This window comes from Corythoichthys intestinalis, chromosome 12 (genome assembly GCF_030265065.1).
Source record: "Corythoichthys intestinalis isolate RoL2023-P3 chromosome 12, ASM3026506v1, whole genome shotgun sequence".
Classification (NCBI taxonomy): Eukaryota; Metazoa; Chordata; class Actinopteri; order Syngnathiformes; family Syngnathidae; genus Corythoichthys; species Corythoichthys intestinalis.
In genome coordinates, this window is record NC_080406.1 from 29,414,230 (window position 1) to 29,431,087 (window position 16,858).

The following is a 16,858-nucleotide window of genomic DNA, read 5'->3' on the forward strand; positions in this document are numbered from 1 at the left end:
CCAGCAGGTGAACTGTTAATTTCATTGTTCCATATGTAGCCTTACCTACTGGGGCCACAGTCAGCTGTTTTTGTCACTGCGGAGAAAAAGTTACATATTCATCTACTTGATGTGTGATGGCACGGTGTAGATTCTCTGTTAAGCTTTATCGGACAGAATATTAATTTAAAATGAATGAAAACTAAATACTATTGAATATGTTGAAGCGGTATGCAATGTTAAGAGTCTTGTTAGCTCGAATTGCTGTGTCCAGCCGCTGTAGCTCTGCTGCTCTCTGTGAACTCTCTCTTCATATTCAAGCCGGAATGCGCGCGGCTCTTAAGTGTCTCTGTCACGTGTCTGTGTCGTAGCCGCTAACGCGCTCGGCCAAATGGACACACAAGTACGGAAGGTGAATTATGCCAAACAAAGGGTTACCAGAATGTCATTATCATCATTGTAAAAATTTAAGTGACGGGTAAAAATAGATTATGACCGGATTTTTATGACCCTGTCAGTCAAAATGACAGACAACGAAAAAGTCTAGCGCAACCTCTGGTGCCAACTAAACATTTTTATAAATTACTATCACGGCAATTGTCATTTGTCATTGACAAATTGTTATTCCCACCCAATTGTTAGTCTCATTCAATGTTCTCGATTACACGCAAACAATAACCGAAATAAACTGACAAACTATTCAAGCAGCATGTTTCCAAATGCAGCAGTTCAAAACTACATTTCCTATAATCCCTAGTGCGGCTTAGCTCACTGATAGCTACCCAATTAGCGAGTACCGGGAGGGAGGCAAAATCAAACTTTGCTATAAAAGTTTACAATCATCGGCAGCGCAACGATGACACACCAAACAAGATTTTACATATCACGCCAGTACAAAGCTCCGACAGAAGTCACCAGTTGACATTATATACGTATTTATCATATAAAACTCAACATCTGGGCTGACGCTCTGGGAACACATCATTGTGAAGAAATACTCCTCCATGTCAATTTTGAATTTTCTTTTATGAACATACTGTAGATGACGGAACCCTTAGGCATAAGAAACACAGCTACTTAGAATATAATACTAACATTCAATCAAATACACGAACGCAGAACAATTACAAGACTAATAAAACATACTGCATCTCTGTGTACACATATAACCCAATATACAATAGAAGACACATGATCAACATTAACAGGAGATAAACTAACAGAAAGGTGTATGGAGCCACGCCTCCAAGAACTACTCCTTATTGTAGTCTGTAACTGCCTAATCTCTTGATAAACCTTCAACCCAGTAGATAGCAGTAATGCCCCATGATACAAGGGGTAAACTGCCAACAAAAACAAGAAGAATAACTACTCCTTCCCTCCCTACTAGTAGGAGCCACGTCATCGTAGGCAGGCGCTGCCCCCCCGTGGCTGGAGGGATTCTCTTTAAACAGGTCACGTGAAAAATAATAAAAAAACGGACATATTCATGAATTTATAAAACCCAGCCGGACGCTATGGAGAGGATGTGAAATGAGGACTTGTCCGGGCAAAAGAGGACATTTGGTCACCCTAGTAAACAAAAAACCATTTGCTCTGTTGCTCAGTAAACTTCCGTGAGTCACATCCTGTTGATTTTGGGTCAATTCCTTTTATTTTGGGTCACTTCATGTTTATTTTTGGCCAGTCCCAAGTCACTTCCTGTTGGGTTTGTGTCACCTGATCTTGATTTTGAAGCACTTTTCACTTCCTGTAAATTTTGGGGAAATTTCGGGTCCCTTCGGGTTGATTGCGGTTTACTTCCTCTTGATTATAGGGAATTTCCGTTCGAATGGTCGAGTCAGGCACACCAAAAGTAGCATCAATGAATTAATAAATGTGGTAGGAAAACATGCACTCTGAACAAGCATACCCACATCCTTGAGAGGATTGTGAATCCAGTTGCTTGTATCTCAAGGCAGCACTGGTATTCATGCGTTGTACACATGTGGGATTTGAAAAACGCCTCGATTATGCAAATGTGGACTTCAAGCACAGCACAGCACAACATGCCTCCCGACAGAAGAAGCAACAGCAAGCAGAAGGCGATAACTCACTTGCAAACCACATCTGCCGTATCTTCGTTAATGAGGCACGGCGCGCCATGGCACCGGAGACACTTGTCCACCTCGCACTTGTTCCCCTCGAACCTGGCGGGACACACGCACTCCACGTAGCCGCTACTGGACAGCGTGCACGCCTTGGAGTTGACACAGTAGTGGTGACAAATATCTGCTTGCCATTTCAAGAGAGAAAAAGACAACGGGTGTTAATGAAACACTAGGAATGCAGTTTGAGCTGCTTTAATTGGACTTGTGAAAGGTTTTAATGGGACTTAATTATCCTTATCAAACGACATCTTAGCCACAGTAGAAACATTTCACCCGTTGGGCAAACAATGGGAGGAGGGATACTAATGATGTGTAGCTAAAATTGTTTCCTCCACTAACAATAATTACAAAGCAGTGCAGAAGAAGACCAAAAAAAAAAAAAATCATTATCACTTCCGCACACAAACACCCGACGGTTATTTGACTGTGGTGTTTTCGTTTTGTTTATAAGAAAATGTAATATTTATGGGGGGGAAGAAAAAAAACAACACATAGGTTTGCGGAATTAATTCTCTCTGCTGTTTGATCACAATCACGAGAAGCCAACGTTGCCTTTGATGTATTTTATGCATTAAATTGGAGGTGAAGAACTCACGGTAGAGACAGCGCTCTCCTGTGTATTCGGACAAACAACGGCACACCGGCTGGTTCCCTTGAGTGACGTCACACGTTCCACCGTTCAAACAGTAGTTGTCGCATATCCTCTTCTCGCAGAACGGCCCTGAGAAGCCCAGAGGACACTGGCAAGTAGGCTTACCTAGATGAATGGAGACAAGAGAGGACAGATTAGAAAGTGGACAGAAACCCGGAAGCACTTGTCTATAAATAGGGTGAAGGAGCTCAAAGCACATGCTGAGAGGTCAGAATAATTCTAGCCTGGTATCTTAAGTGTTTAGAACAGGGGTCCCCAACGACCAGGCCGCGGACCGCGCAGAAATAATAAATAATTTATTAACTACTGCATTCTGGCCGATTGACTTTGGCCTGTGCTGCTTAACACACCAATATCCCTGTCTACTCTAGATATACAACTACAGGATAGGAGGTCGTCATAGAAAAGCACTGATTGGACTGTTAGCAGTTCATCTTGTTTTGTATATCTATGTGCGTTTGGCCTCGATAATAACGTATGACGTAGGTTGTCGCCCATCACATTTGTTCCCGGAAATAGTTAGCCCCCACACTAGAATGACTGAAAAACACGTATTTGGACAGATTTTTATGGGGAAAAGGGAGCTTGACGAGCCCGAAGATGAGCCTACAACCTCAAAGAAAACAAAATCTATGCAACTTCCCAATCACCTAAGACCCACGAACTGCGAAGGAGTGGATTCGTGAAAGTGAAAAAATGCTCACATCTTGTTACTTACAGTGCCTTGCAAAAGTATTCGCCCCCTTGAATCTTGCAATCTTTCGCCACATTTCAGGCTTCAAACATAAAGATATGAAATTTAATTTTTTTGTCAAGAATCAACAACAGGTGGGACACAATCGTGAAGTGGAACAACATTTATTGGATAATTTAAACTTTTTTAACAAATAAAAAACTGAAAAGTGGGGCTTGCAATATTATTCGGCCCCTTTACTTTCAGTGCAGCAAACTCACTCCAGAAGTTCAGTGAGGATCTCTGAATGATCCAATGTTGTCCTAAATGAGCGATGATGATAAATAGAATCCACCTGTGTGTAATCAAGTCTCCGTATAAATGCACCTGCTCTGTGATAGTCTCAGGGTTCTGTTTAAAGTGCAGAGAGCATTATGAAAACCAAGGAACACACCAGGCAGGTCCGAGATACTGTTGTGGAGAAGTTTAAAGCCGGATTTGGATACAAAAAGATTTCCCAAGCTTTAAACATCTCAAGGAGCACTGTGCAAGCCATCATATTGAAATGGAAGGAGCATCAGACCACTGCAAATCTACCAAGACCCGGCCGTCCTTCCAAACTTTCTTCTCAAACAAGGAGAAAACTGATCAGAGATGCAGCCAAGAGGCCCATGATCACTCTGGATGAACTGCAGAGATCTACAGCTGAGGTGGGAGAGTCTGTCCATAGGACAACAATCAGTCGTACACTGCACAAATCTGGCCTTTATGGAAGAGTGGCAAGAAGAAAGCCATTTCTCAAAGATATCCATAAAAAGTCTTGTTTAAAGTTTGCCACAAGCCACCTGGGAGACACACCAAACATGTGGAAGAAGGTGCTCTGGTCAGATGAAACCAAAATTGAACTTTTTGGCCACAATGCAAAACGATATGTTTGGCGTAAAAGCAACACAGCTCATCACCCTGAACACACCATCCCCACTGTCAAACATGGTGGTGGCAGCATCATGGTTTGGGCCTGCTTTTCTTCAGCAGGGACAGGGAAGATGGTTAAAATTGACGGGAAGATGGATGCAGCCAAATACAGGAACATTCTGGAAGAAAACCTATTGGTATCTGCACAAGACCTGAGACTGGGATGGAGATTTATCTTCCAACAGGACAATGATCCAAAACATAAAGCCAAATCTACAATGGAATGGTTCAAAAATAAACGTATCCAGGTGTTAGAATGGCCAAGTCAAAGTCCAGACCTGAATCCAATCGAGAATCTGTGGAAAGAGCGGAATACTGCTGTTCACAAACACTCTACAGTACATCCAACCTCACTGAGCTCGAGCTGTTTTGCAAGGAAGAATGGGCAAGAATGCCAGTCTCTCGATGTGCAAAACTGATAGAAACATACCCCAAGCGACTTGCAGCTGTAATTGGAGCAAAAGGTGGCGCTACAAAGTATTAACGCAAGGGGGCCGAATAATATTGCACGCCCCTTATTTCAGTTTTTTATTTGTTAGAAAAGTTTAAATTATCCAATAAATTTTGTTCCACTTCACGATTGTGTCCCACTTGTTGTTGATTCTTGACAAAAAATTAAAATTTTATATCTTTATGTTTGAAGCCTGAAATGTGGCGAAAGGTTGCAAGGTTCAAGGGGGCCGAATACTTTTGCAAGGCACTGTATGTCATGACTTATGTGACCAATAAACAAAGTTTCCCAAAAAAAAGGAGTGGATTCGTGACCCGTATGTGAATAAACCGAGCTATTCGAGCATGTCTGTGCAACAGGAGGATCAGCTTGTAGAGATCGCAAATCACGGCGACCTTACACGTACATTTGAGACAACAACTCTACCGAGGTTCTGGATTAAAGTCATTTTGGAATATCCTGACATCGCTAGGAGAGCACTAACAACTGTGCTACAATTTCCAACATCGTTTTTATATTTGCTGTTTTTTTGCCGCACATTGCTGGTGTTCTGACAAATTTGGCATGCGCGTAACATTAAAAATGACCGCGAATGCAGCGATTCCAAAGTACACACTTCACAAACTTAAAGAAAAGAATATTAACTTACGTTTGCCGTGTTAGCTGCACACAACAACTGCACACAGCTCTCTCACTTAACGACTTCGCCGTGTCATTAAGCATAATTTACGCCATTTTCGTGTTGCACATGTATGTTTATGATGTAAATACTTTTTAGCAAAAATGTGTAGAGTGGAGTTAGTTGGAGATTGTTTTGTTTGCTTCTGCTTGGACATGAATGCTCATATGTTGAGAGGTCTTCCTTTCATACAAAATGGTCAATTCGTGTCAATCTGCTCTACTGCTCTTTTGTTCAGTGACATCATTCTATGCGAAACGTCAGCGCACACAATCAAATGCACGACTCAGTCTTCGTTACAATTGGCCACTCATTAGCAGTTCATTAGTAGACTACGGAACATGAGCACAATGGAAGCTCCAAAGTAGAAATCAATCCCAGGCAACTTAAAGGGCATATATAATGGAAAATTGACTCGTTAATTGTTTGTATACAAATAGTTGGGTCCCTGGAGTGCCTGCTCAACCATCAAGTGTGAAATTACACCACTGAGTGAACCCTTTTTAGCTGTGTTTTCTTCAAAATATGTAAGCAAGCCAAGATTAATTTTGCCTGATTGTGACTCTCCAGTTTTAGTGTTACTTCTCCTGTATTTTACGCACCTCTATATCGCCCTTTAAAACATTATATTTCTTTGTATTGATGTATAATGCTCTCCTATTAAGAGGAATAATTTGTTGTGAGCAAACAATTCTATCCATATAAATTTGGTGTCTTAAAAATATAGTTTGTTATGAAAGCATTCTCATCAGTTAAAGTACTATTTTATCCATTGAGATGATTGACATCAATCTGTTTTAGTCGCCACCTGAAAAAAATGATGAATGTAATCAGATCAATACAATTACTTCAAATCAAAAGCAATTGTGGTGCTCCTTCTGGCATGTGTGTGCTTTGGCCACGTGGGGATAGTACAATATTGACATGCATATATCACTAGCGATGGTCATTCATCAGGAAGATCCTTTATAATCAGAGATGGGTAGTAAAGCGTTACATTGACTCTGTTACATTTAATTACGTTAACTTTTTGAGAAAAATGTACTTCTAAGAGTAGTTTTACTAAGCCATACCTTTTACTTTTACTTAAGTAGATTTGTGAATAAGAAACGCTACTCTTGGGTTACACTAGTCGTTACATTTTTCCTCCTTCACTTTTTTTTTTTTGCCAGAGACGGCAACAGTGGCGCTACCAGTTTCCCCAATGAGACGTCGCAACAATAATAGGGCAGCAGCTATCCAATATTTTAGTAATCGAGTAATCGACTGAAAATTCTATCGATTAATCGAGTAATCGGATAAAAAATATTTTTTTTAGGTGAAGAGCAATTAGGAATATACATGAGAAAACAAGACATTTCATCCAATATTGAACCATTTTCAGTCAATCAATGTCTTTATGTTCGTTGTACATTGTTGAAAACAGCCAACAATTGCATCTCAGATGTGACTAGAATAAAAAAAAGGCTAATTCACTGCTTTCAGTAAAAAAAAAACCTTATAGATCTCATATATATATATATATATATATATATATATATATGTATATTTCTTGCCTAAAAATGTAATCACGCTTGATAACACACATCACTTAAAAGTTAGGTTTTTTTCCCACGTTTCAAATGAATTTCCATTTGTGTCAAGCTATTTTTAAGTTCTAGTTACATTTTAGACTAATGTAAAACTTAAGTCCTGATAGGATTCTGAGTTTTAGCAGTGTTCAAAATATATGTATAATGGCTGCTGTATTGGAGCACATTAGGGACCAGTGCTACTTGTTTTATCCAGCAATGACTACTGAGCTAAAATTGACAGTTAGCATTATTAAATTTTTATTTCATACCCTCTCTATCAGCGCCATGTTTTCACAGATTAAATAAAGCCTGTATGTAAGACACGTTAGCCACACATCGACAGTGGTCATATTTAATAGAAACCTAGCCCTCCTCAGGGCTAACATTACGTGATCGAGTGACAGTCGTTAATCTTATTTATTAGCGCTGAAAGTCTACTGTTTTTAGATGGCGGCTGTTTACTAACGCGTCTGTCAGACTAACGAGCCTGTCATTTCGCTTCTAGTTCTACATACATGTGATATCTATGAGACGCATCAGACGCTAACTGCTACCACCGTAGCATCATGCGGGCATAGTTTTTAGCAACGTCAGCGTTGTTTGTAGCGGCTGTCGGCTGCAGTAAGTTTTTTGTTTTTTTTAATTGCTTCTTCCTCTACGCACGTGACGTCAGCGCGATGTCCCGCATTAAAAGTATTTCGGGCAAAATGGGATGCTTAGAGCTGGTAAAATTAAACGATTCCTCGAGGTGAATAAAATTACTCGGATCAGTTTTTAAACTCGAGTTACTCGAGTTGCTCGAGTATTCGTTTCAGCTCTAAACAATAATCACATGACTCCATTATACCAATCAGACTCAAGCATGTTCAGTGATCACGTCGCCCTGTTCAATCACATGGCAACTTTAAAGCACCTTAAAAAATTAAGTAATTGACATTGAGCGCTGCTGTCAACATGATTTGCAAGCGTGGGATTTACCTTGCCTTGTACACCAGACTCACCGCTGTTCCAGCTATGGAGTCTGGCGACTGTTCGGCGGATTAACCCTTTAACACCTAAGCCTATTTTGGCCGAATTTGCATGCATTTGATGTTGCCTTTATATTTTAAAGAAAAAAAATGTTTACAATGGCCAAGTTGGGTCCCTTTTTTAAGGACACCTTGAACTTCATGTCCAAACAGTTGTTTTCTTCACTGACCAATTATAATGCACATTTTGGACCCAAAAAGACCAAAAAATCCCAAATTATTTTTTCGAAATTTGTAATGTTGATGTCCCATTGACAACCAAACATGCTCGACCAAACGTTTTGAAGCTTGATAATGTTTATTCTACTTGTTTGGATAAACATTCAATAGAAAAAAATAAGATTGAATAGTTTTATGTTTGACAATTCAACACAACAGCAAGTATGGTCATAGGCGTTTTTGGCCTTTACACATACTATGGTCAAAACGGGTTATATGCAGTGCAAAATAGTGAGAACAAAATAATATATATATCATCTAACACAAAAAGGGTTTGGAGGATATCTCTTTGTGAAGTTAGGTATTATACCCATCACCTTATCTAAAGTATATACGTACATGCAACCAAGCTTCTCGAACACTCATCTTTATAAAAATTGAAAAGATTATAGTGAAGAAAAAAATATATATAACATTGAAAAAAACATATTTTCAACCATATTGACAAGTAGTTCAGTTCAATTAAATTTTTCTGGCATACGACCCAATAAAGTTTTTTTTTTTTTTTTTTTTTGCGAAATCAATAAAGCTTCTGCATGAACAGGTCACGGAGCTGCGTCACACACAACGTCACACAGCCTACTCTTTCGTCGTTTGCGCGCTGCTGTCAGCCTGTCACTTCTACTCGCCGAGACGCCGACTCATCCCAGGAAAACAACGACAAATATGGCTCATCTTCTTCCTTGAGTTAATGAAATAATGCATTAGCTTGCGCTGAATTTAGTTTTAGATTCATTCTGCACGTTTCAAAGTCGCTCGCTCAGACTGGCCGTAGCTTGCTTCAGCATGCCTCCTTTTCCTTAGTTGGCGCCTTGCTCGGAAATTTATTAAAAATGTCCACATTCGGTTAGTCCTTCTTGACATCACAACGGCTCTTGGGATATGTAGTCTTTTGTGCTGCTTTCGGTTTTGAAAAAGGAGAAGAAATGATGGAAATATGGAGATAGATACATGGTCCATGCAGCGTTTTAATGCATATTTATAGGTGCAATAAAAACATAAAATTCAAATGACATTATCTCCCGTTTTTCTTGGTCGATTGACTTCAAATAAAAACTGGTGTGAGCATCAACTTCCGCACTTTCAAATGAGACCAACCAGCGGCAGGTGGGTGAGGTAATTACAGCGTGACGAAGCTTCAAAGACGATATGCGTAAACGCATCGCTGCCGACACGTTCGGTGTTAAAGGGTTAAATTCCCAGGGCCACAGCAAACAGACAGCGGAGTGGACCAATCAGCGATGGGCAGACGTGCGGTTGATAAAGCGACAAGAAACTAGCGCGAGGGAATAAACATACGAAGAAAACGGGGAAGTTTATTCAACATGGCTAGCGCAAGACAGACTTGGTTTTAGCGACTCAATGTGGGTTTTTTTGTCATTTAAAACTGAATTTTCCGCGGATTGGAACATATTCTTGGCTCTACCGTTGGCCATCTGTGTTGTTTTGGAGATGACTTCCAACACGCAAGAGTGACGTTGCTCGTTAAGATGTCACGCAAATAAACAAATCTGATAGCGCGGATGATTTCGTTCGGGCTCAAGAGCCCAAAAAGGAGATGGGTCCCAGACTCATCTCAGAGTGTTTGAAAAACACAGGGAGAATAGTCTGGCGGTGTCAGGCAAGGATTTAACTTCTCCCTCAATTCTTATTTGGCAACGATTGACCACGGAAAACCAGAGATATGATCTTTTTAGTTTCATAATAGGAAATGTTTTCTTTTCTCCACTAGAGGGCACTCATGCTCTTTGAACGAATGATGCTTTTTATCTGTCGATTTTTTTTCTCTGCCGCAATTCAATAATTTTTTTTTTTTTTTCGATTAATGTGGTTATGTAATAGGTTACAGTACAGCAAAATATACCATATACATACCAGATAACTGTGCTGATAAAAATAAGACATTGCTTTTTAAAAAAAAAAAATCAAACATCGTAAGCAGTTACTCACAATGTTACTCATTACTTGAATATTTTTACCAAATACTAATTACTGTTCCTTGAGTAAAGCGTTTGGCTACTCTAGTCACCTCTGATTAACACAAATAAATTAATCATTCTTCACAGAGGATAAATAACAAATACCAATTCTTCAATGAGCTCCTTTAAAATTAGTCATTCTTCAGAGAAGAAGAAAAAAAAAAAAATCACCCGAATGACATCTATCTTGAAAAACGAATTATTCGACTCAATAGTATCTCAAGGCATCATTGCTTCGTGTGTTATAGGGTTGTTCCTCATGAGAGCAATGATTTTGGTGCACTTTACAAATGCCTCCCAAAATATGTTGTGAATTAGACCTTTAGGAAAACTGGGCTCACAAAACTGCTGACAGAAGCAGAGGTGCTACAATGTCATGAAGGAAATAGGTGGTGAAATGTTACTATTCACTGGATCATTGTGCATGAGGGAAATGGCCTGAAGCCCCCCACATTTAAAATGCCATTTTGTGTCAGTGTTCTATGCAGAGGATTCCCTCGGGAAGTCCTGTAACACATGAACCATCAGCTGTACCTACTGCATGCTTGTGAGTTGAGAGATGACTTGGCAAGTAGATGTCAATTTAAAGATGAACCAAAACGGGACCATCACCAAAAACTGGCCCAATGGGTAAGTAAAAGAATTACCGTAGGGCTCCAGCTCCACATTTGTGAAGGTGTCTTACCCAGCGGTGAGCCCACGCAGGTGCCTCCGTTTAGGCAGTAGTCGGTGCAGTGGTTGACCTCGCAGCGTTCACCCGAGAAATCAGGCCAGCAGTAGCACCTCCAGTCTCCTTTCTCATTGGCCAGGCAACGGCCTCCGTTCTCACAGGGGGGACGACACAGTTCACCTTCACAGCAGGAAAAAAAAGGAGCCCACATTTTATATTAAGCTGCTATGTGTGGAAGTCAGTCACAGTAAACTAATGCATACGTGCTGCAAATCCTACCAAATATAATCATGAAAAACCACACAGGAAAAAAAGTCAAATATGAAGTTGATGTTTTTTCTAAATGTAATCACTATGAATAGTTAATGCTATGTACTGTATTTTCTTTGCTTTATACCTCAGATATTTTATCTTAATGCTGCATTGGAGAGAGCAATGGGGTAGGAAATGCAGAACATGGAGATTATGAGGTCAGACCAAGTGCACCAAGGTAGCACGTAGAGGAAGAGAGAAGTAACCCTTTTGAAGTGTAACAGTATACGCAACCCTTTTTTTATACTGCTTTGTGAGGTGGGTGGATAACAAGGAGCTTATCCCACCTGACTGGTAAACAATGCATTGGTCGCCAGTCAATCAAGGGGAAGATGGAGACTAACAACCTAACATTTCAATCTTAAGCGCATTGTATATTTAGTGAATCTAAGGTATGTCGCAAACTGGATTAATTGGACCATTCCAAAAATAAATTATAGTTACTAACTCACATCAGCTATTGGTTTGGATTTATGCAAAGTAAATGGAAAATTAGGCATGATCACAAATTTGGCTGCCACAATTCAATAAACCTAATCGAGCACATGGTTAAAGGTAAAAACAAGGTTTTGATCAAGTGCAACACAGCAGAAGGAGTTTGGTTTAATAATTAAAAAAAAAAAAAAAAAACTTTTATGAAGTGTAATAGTCAAGGAAAAAAGATTTATAACAGCCAGTATTTCTAGGAGATAGACAAAATTGCAGACACTTTTAAATGCCAGAACTGTTTTAGCCAATCAGATAGGAGGATTTCCGATAGTCCATAATTGCTGATGATGTCAGTTATACCCACAATTTCTTAGGCTACTGTGATAGAGATGTACATGTGAATCGTCAAATAAATAGAATTATATATTTTTTTGATCTTGCCCACCTTTTTTCTTCTTCTTCAGAGGGCCTAATCCTTTTACATACATCCAAGATGGAACAGAGAAGGAATGTGATACCAGAATGGGTATAGTAACCAGTGTTGTTAATAATGGCGTTAGAGTTTAACGGCGTTACTAACAGCGTTATTTTTTTCAGTAGTGAGTAATCAAATTACAGTGGTACCTCTACATACGATCACTTCGACACACGATCTTTTCGACATCCGACGTAAAATTTGAGCCGCCATTTGTTTCTACATCCGACGAGTTGCTCGAAATACGACGACATGACAGCACTGCAAACGAACGCACGGTGGATTTTCTTGTGTGAGAAATCAACACAGTTTTCAAAAAAAGTTGATACAGTTGGAGAAACAAGGAAAAAAGTGATGCTTACCTTTGAAATGAAGATGCAAGTTATAGAAAAATATGAGCTTGGGGTGCGCGTCCCTGAACTGGCTCAACAATACAGCTCCATGGTCCTCTTCCGACCACCGTTCGCCACTATTTATAAGTTAAGGTGACAATTATTATTGTGGTAACATTGCCAAGGAAATCGCCAGCTTCGTCACGTTTTTATCATTTATTTAAGAACTTATCCAACACAAAACGCCCATTGTCTTAAGCAGTTGACGGCTCTCAAGAAAACGAAAGTATTATCTCTACCGCACAGACCTATCTCACTGAGACGTCAGCTTCGCGGTGCGTTCAGGGACAGTAAAAAGTGTCCGCCATATTAGAATCCGATTCGTTACATTATTTACAGGAATAATTATTAATTATTCTTCTTATTATTATATTATTCTGAATTATTTATTTATAACTTATTTGTTTTTCTATGTTTAATTGCCATTTGTAACAGTGCCAGCAGTATTTATTAAGAATTTAGTGTATGTTTTTAGGCTTTGGAACGAATTAATGGAATTATAATGTATTCCTATGGGAAAATCCTGCTCGACATACGACCATTTCGACTTACAAACAAGGTCCTGGAACGAATTAAATTCGTATGTAGAGGTACCACTGTAATTACTTTTCTCATCTTGGCAACGTCGTTACCGTTACTCAGGGCGTAAAGGCGTGCGTTACTATGCGTTACTACGTTGGTTGAATGACGCGAGAAAAGTCTGTGGAAGACACGGACTCACGGAGATGAGAGAGCAAAGCTGGAGTGGGGAGGAGTGACGGGAGTTGTGATGCCGTTGCAAACGCAATGCTAGGTGGCCCTAATAATACCTGACTGTAGCTGATAGCCTACAAACTACGCCCACATGATGCTTAGGTAGATATCATATGTACTGTATATATAACTAGATGCGAAATGACAGACACGGCTGCGTTACCACATGTATAGCGAACTAGATGCGAAATGATCGACTCACCGGCGTTAGTAGACAGCCGCCATCTTTAAAGCAGTAGACCTCTCTGGAAGGCTCTGTTGTAGAGAATCTTCCCTAGTGAACCTAAGTAATTTTTTATCTAAAATACTCCTAAATCGGCAACATCTTGAGTTGAATCTATCTTTAAATGATGAAACGGCTTTAAAACTTTCACATGTCGAAAGTAGATGGAAAGGAACTAATGCAATAATGGGAGCAATTTTAACAACTTTGGCAGTTGATTCACAACATTAAATGACTTCCAAACATAGCAAAGGTTACCGTATTTTTCGGACTATATCTCGCACCTGAGTACAAGTCGCACCAGCCATAAAATGACCAACGAAGAGGAAAAAAACATATGGCGGAAAACACAAACAAGACAGAAAAACCAGTTTCTGCTCTTGCACTCATCTTTAAAAGAAACTGCTGTATTTCAAGCCAAAACAACTGTTGTGTTTGATAGAAAAATATGTCTATATGCTGCCATAGCAGATTCATGGCGCATTAAGCCCCCAAACTATTTTTAATTTGCCCGTTTTACCCTGGAAACCCCTGTTTACAGACGTCACACAACCATTTTTGCTTCAACCCAGCCATGAAAACAAGGTATGTAATTATATTTATTATTCAAAATGTCTGTCATTTTTAGCTTAGAATCATTAATTGATGTCTAATATTTTGTTTAAAAAAATAAAAAAACGACTTTGAAAAATTATTCACTCGTATATTTTAAACTCAAACAAATTACGTCACAATGAAAAAAATGGTGTCTGTAAAAAAGTCACGGATATCTACATCATAACTATCGCAAAATTGTATTTATTTGTTACTGTCACATTTTCCCCAATATTTTAGATGATAAATAATCAATCCAGACAAAGAAAAATGGAAAAAAAATGTTTAAAAGGGTAAATATATGACAATGAAAAGCTTGACCACTCCATGACGTCTGCGATTTCTGCATCGCGACCTTGTTATATTACCATGTGTTACCCATAAAATCCCCCATAAATCCAGCTGTGGCCATTCACAGCTGTGTCTTGACACTCAGTGATACATGCGACATGGAGTTTTTGGATCGAAAAGAGGTAAGTATGCGATAATATCTCGTTAAAGTCATGGCATCTGTAATTCTGCTCTCGCGTCCTCTCACCTCCTGATAGGGTTTTGCTGTTTAGAAAAAAAAAAAAAAAAAAAAAAAAAATTCAAATGCCCTCCTGTTCAAAATGTTTCTTCCCCCAGAAAATTTATCACCTATGCATATAGGAAAATTTTGAAATTTGGCCAAATTGGGGGTCTCGGAGCAGAACTTCAAGTCACCTGACTGTTTTCCGCCATATAAGTCGCACCGGAGTATAAGTCACATTTTTGAGGGGAAATTTACTTGATAAAATCCAACACATAGAACAGATATGTCATCTTGGAAGGCAATTTAAAATAAAAATACCAATAGTTGAAGAGTGTGCGCCTATTTTATTTTTGCTTCTTTATAACTTGTTTATCAGCGTTTATGTATTGTGCGCTAACAGTACCTGCTCATGTCATGGTCCATCGTGAAGAGTGCGCAAACATCAGAATATTTGTTATCCATATGTAACAGTGTAATATACAGTAAATACAGTATGTAAGTATGATAAACAGTTCGTCCCCACATTGATTTATTCAGCACTTTGCTCTGATGAACACGCTGATTCTTTTCGTAAGGAAGATGCTAGGCTAAGCAGTTCGTAGGTTACCTCCAGCACAAAGCAGATTGGGTACAACTGACGTCACATTCGTCCCAAAATGGCAGTGCCTATGATCGGGATTTTCTGAGCTCAAATATTATTTTCTTTGTTATTATAGTTCTAAGTTTGTATTTGCATATTTAGATTGTTTGAGCTACCATTTTTCACATGAAGTCTGTTTTCATATTCTTTATTGTAAAGGTAGCAAGAAAAATACAGATTTTACCCAAACAAGATATATTTCTAAATATTGAGCATGTAAATACAGCATATATTGTATCTACAGGGTGTGCCCAAAAATGTATACACCCTTTTGCAGCTGATAACTAGACATGTTCACACTTGAACTGCATTTTCATACTTCCAGTTGCATTTGACATCATTCTCAAATGCTACTATTCTTTCTTCAAAGTTTAGTCTGGCTGCAATCATTTATTCAATGGGTTTAATCTACAAAGAAATGCATAGACAATTTGGTTACCAACTGCTAAATAGTGTATATTTTTTATTGGGGGGGGGGGGGGGGGGGGTATATCTAAAATAAAGTTAATGTAGTTATTACTCTTTCAAAGCCTTTCAGTTCAGTTTTTGTATGTGCGTGACTACACATCAGTGCAGTCGGGGTCTTGGCTGATATTTCCTATTTCCCAATTTTCTACAGAGTTATATTGTAACAGTGCCACAAAACTGAAGTATAAGCCCACCTGAGGTGTTGACATCACTACAGCTGCCGTTGATCAGTATTTTGCCTTCCGGACAAGTACATCTGGCACCCGTTGGGTTCAGCAAACACATGAAATCACAAGACATCCTCAGGCACGGATTTGACGCTGTTGGGAAAATTAAGAGTGGGCTTGTGATACATATTCAGAGGACTGGTTAATTCACATATTTTATTTTCTCTTACTGTTCTGAAGAGTGAACTATTTGTTATGGCTCTGTGTGGAACACAAATTTTTCTCGCACTTCATCACAAGATGAAATAATTAAGCAGTGTAGATGATGTGTTAATAAATTGATTACTGGACATTGATTAACATGGAAGAAGCACATTAAATATTGAAAAATGAATGAATCAAAATCATACTGAGGGCTTGTTATATTCCATTAAGACTGAAAATAATTGTGCTTATATTGACGTCAGACGAGAGTGGGTTTTGCTTAAGAATAATACTCAAACCTAAGAAATCCATATCGAATGAATAGCAATTTAAATGTTAAAATGTATAATAAGCCGAATACAAGTCTGCTATTTTCAATGACATGACACTGAAAGCCTAAAATAAATGCACAGGTTGTTGGGGGACAAGTATGCTTCATGTTACAGCTTTCTATGCACATCTTCAGCCCACACATTGCATGCCAGGTCTAATGAGTCTCTCTGGGATGGGAAATCTTCCCTTTGAAAAACTGACCAACTGACTCCGTTTCAATGCAACTCCGGTTGGTCTACTTGGTCATGCTGTTGCCTGATGACCTCAGAGAAAATTCAGAAAGCTTGAATTCAATAATAAACTAATATACCTGCTGCACGCAAAT

At 39.1% G+C, this 16,858-nt stretch overlaps 1 protein-coding gene across 8 annotated transcripts in view; it reads right to left on the bottom strand.

Annotated features, from left to right (window-relative positions):
* Nucleotides 1-16,858, bottom strand: part of lrp1bb (low density lipoprotein receptor-related protein 1Bb) — a 469,826-nt gene that overhangs the window by 27,202 nt on the left and 425,766 nt on the right. For all 8 annotated transcript variants that reach the window (XM_057852528.1, XM_057852526.1, XM_057852531.1 and 5 more), the window contains 4 exons: nt 16,024-16,149; nt 11,045-11,209; nt 2,725-2,886; nt 2,076-2,250 (listed from right to left, as the gene is read on the bottom strand). In XM_057852528.1, the coding sequence (XP_057708511.1) occupies nt 2,076-2,250; nt 2,725-2,886; nt 11,045-11,209; nt 16,024-16,149 (628 nt within the window). The remainder of the gene's footprint in view (nt 1-2,075; nt 2,251-2,724; nt 2,887-11,044; nt 11,210-16,023; nt 16,150-16,858) is intronic.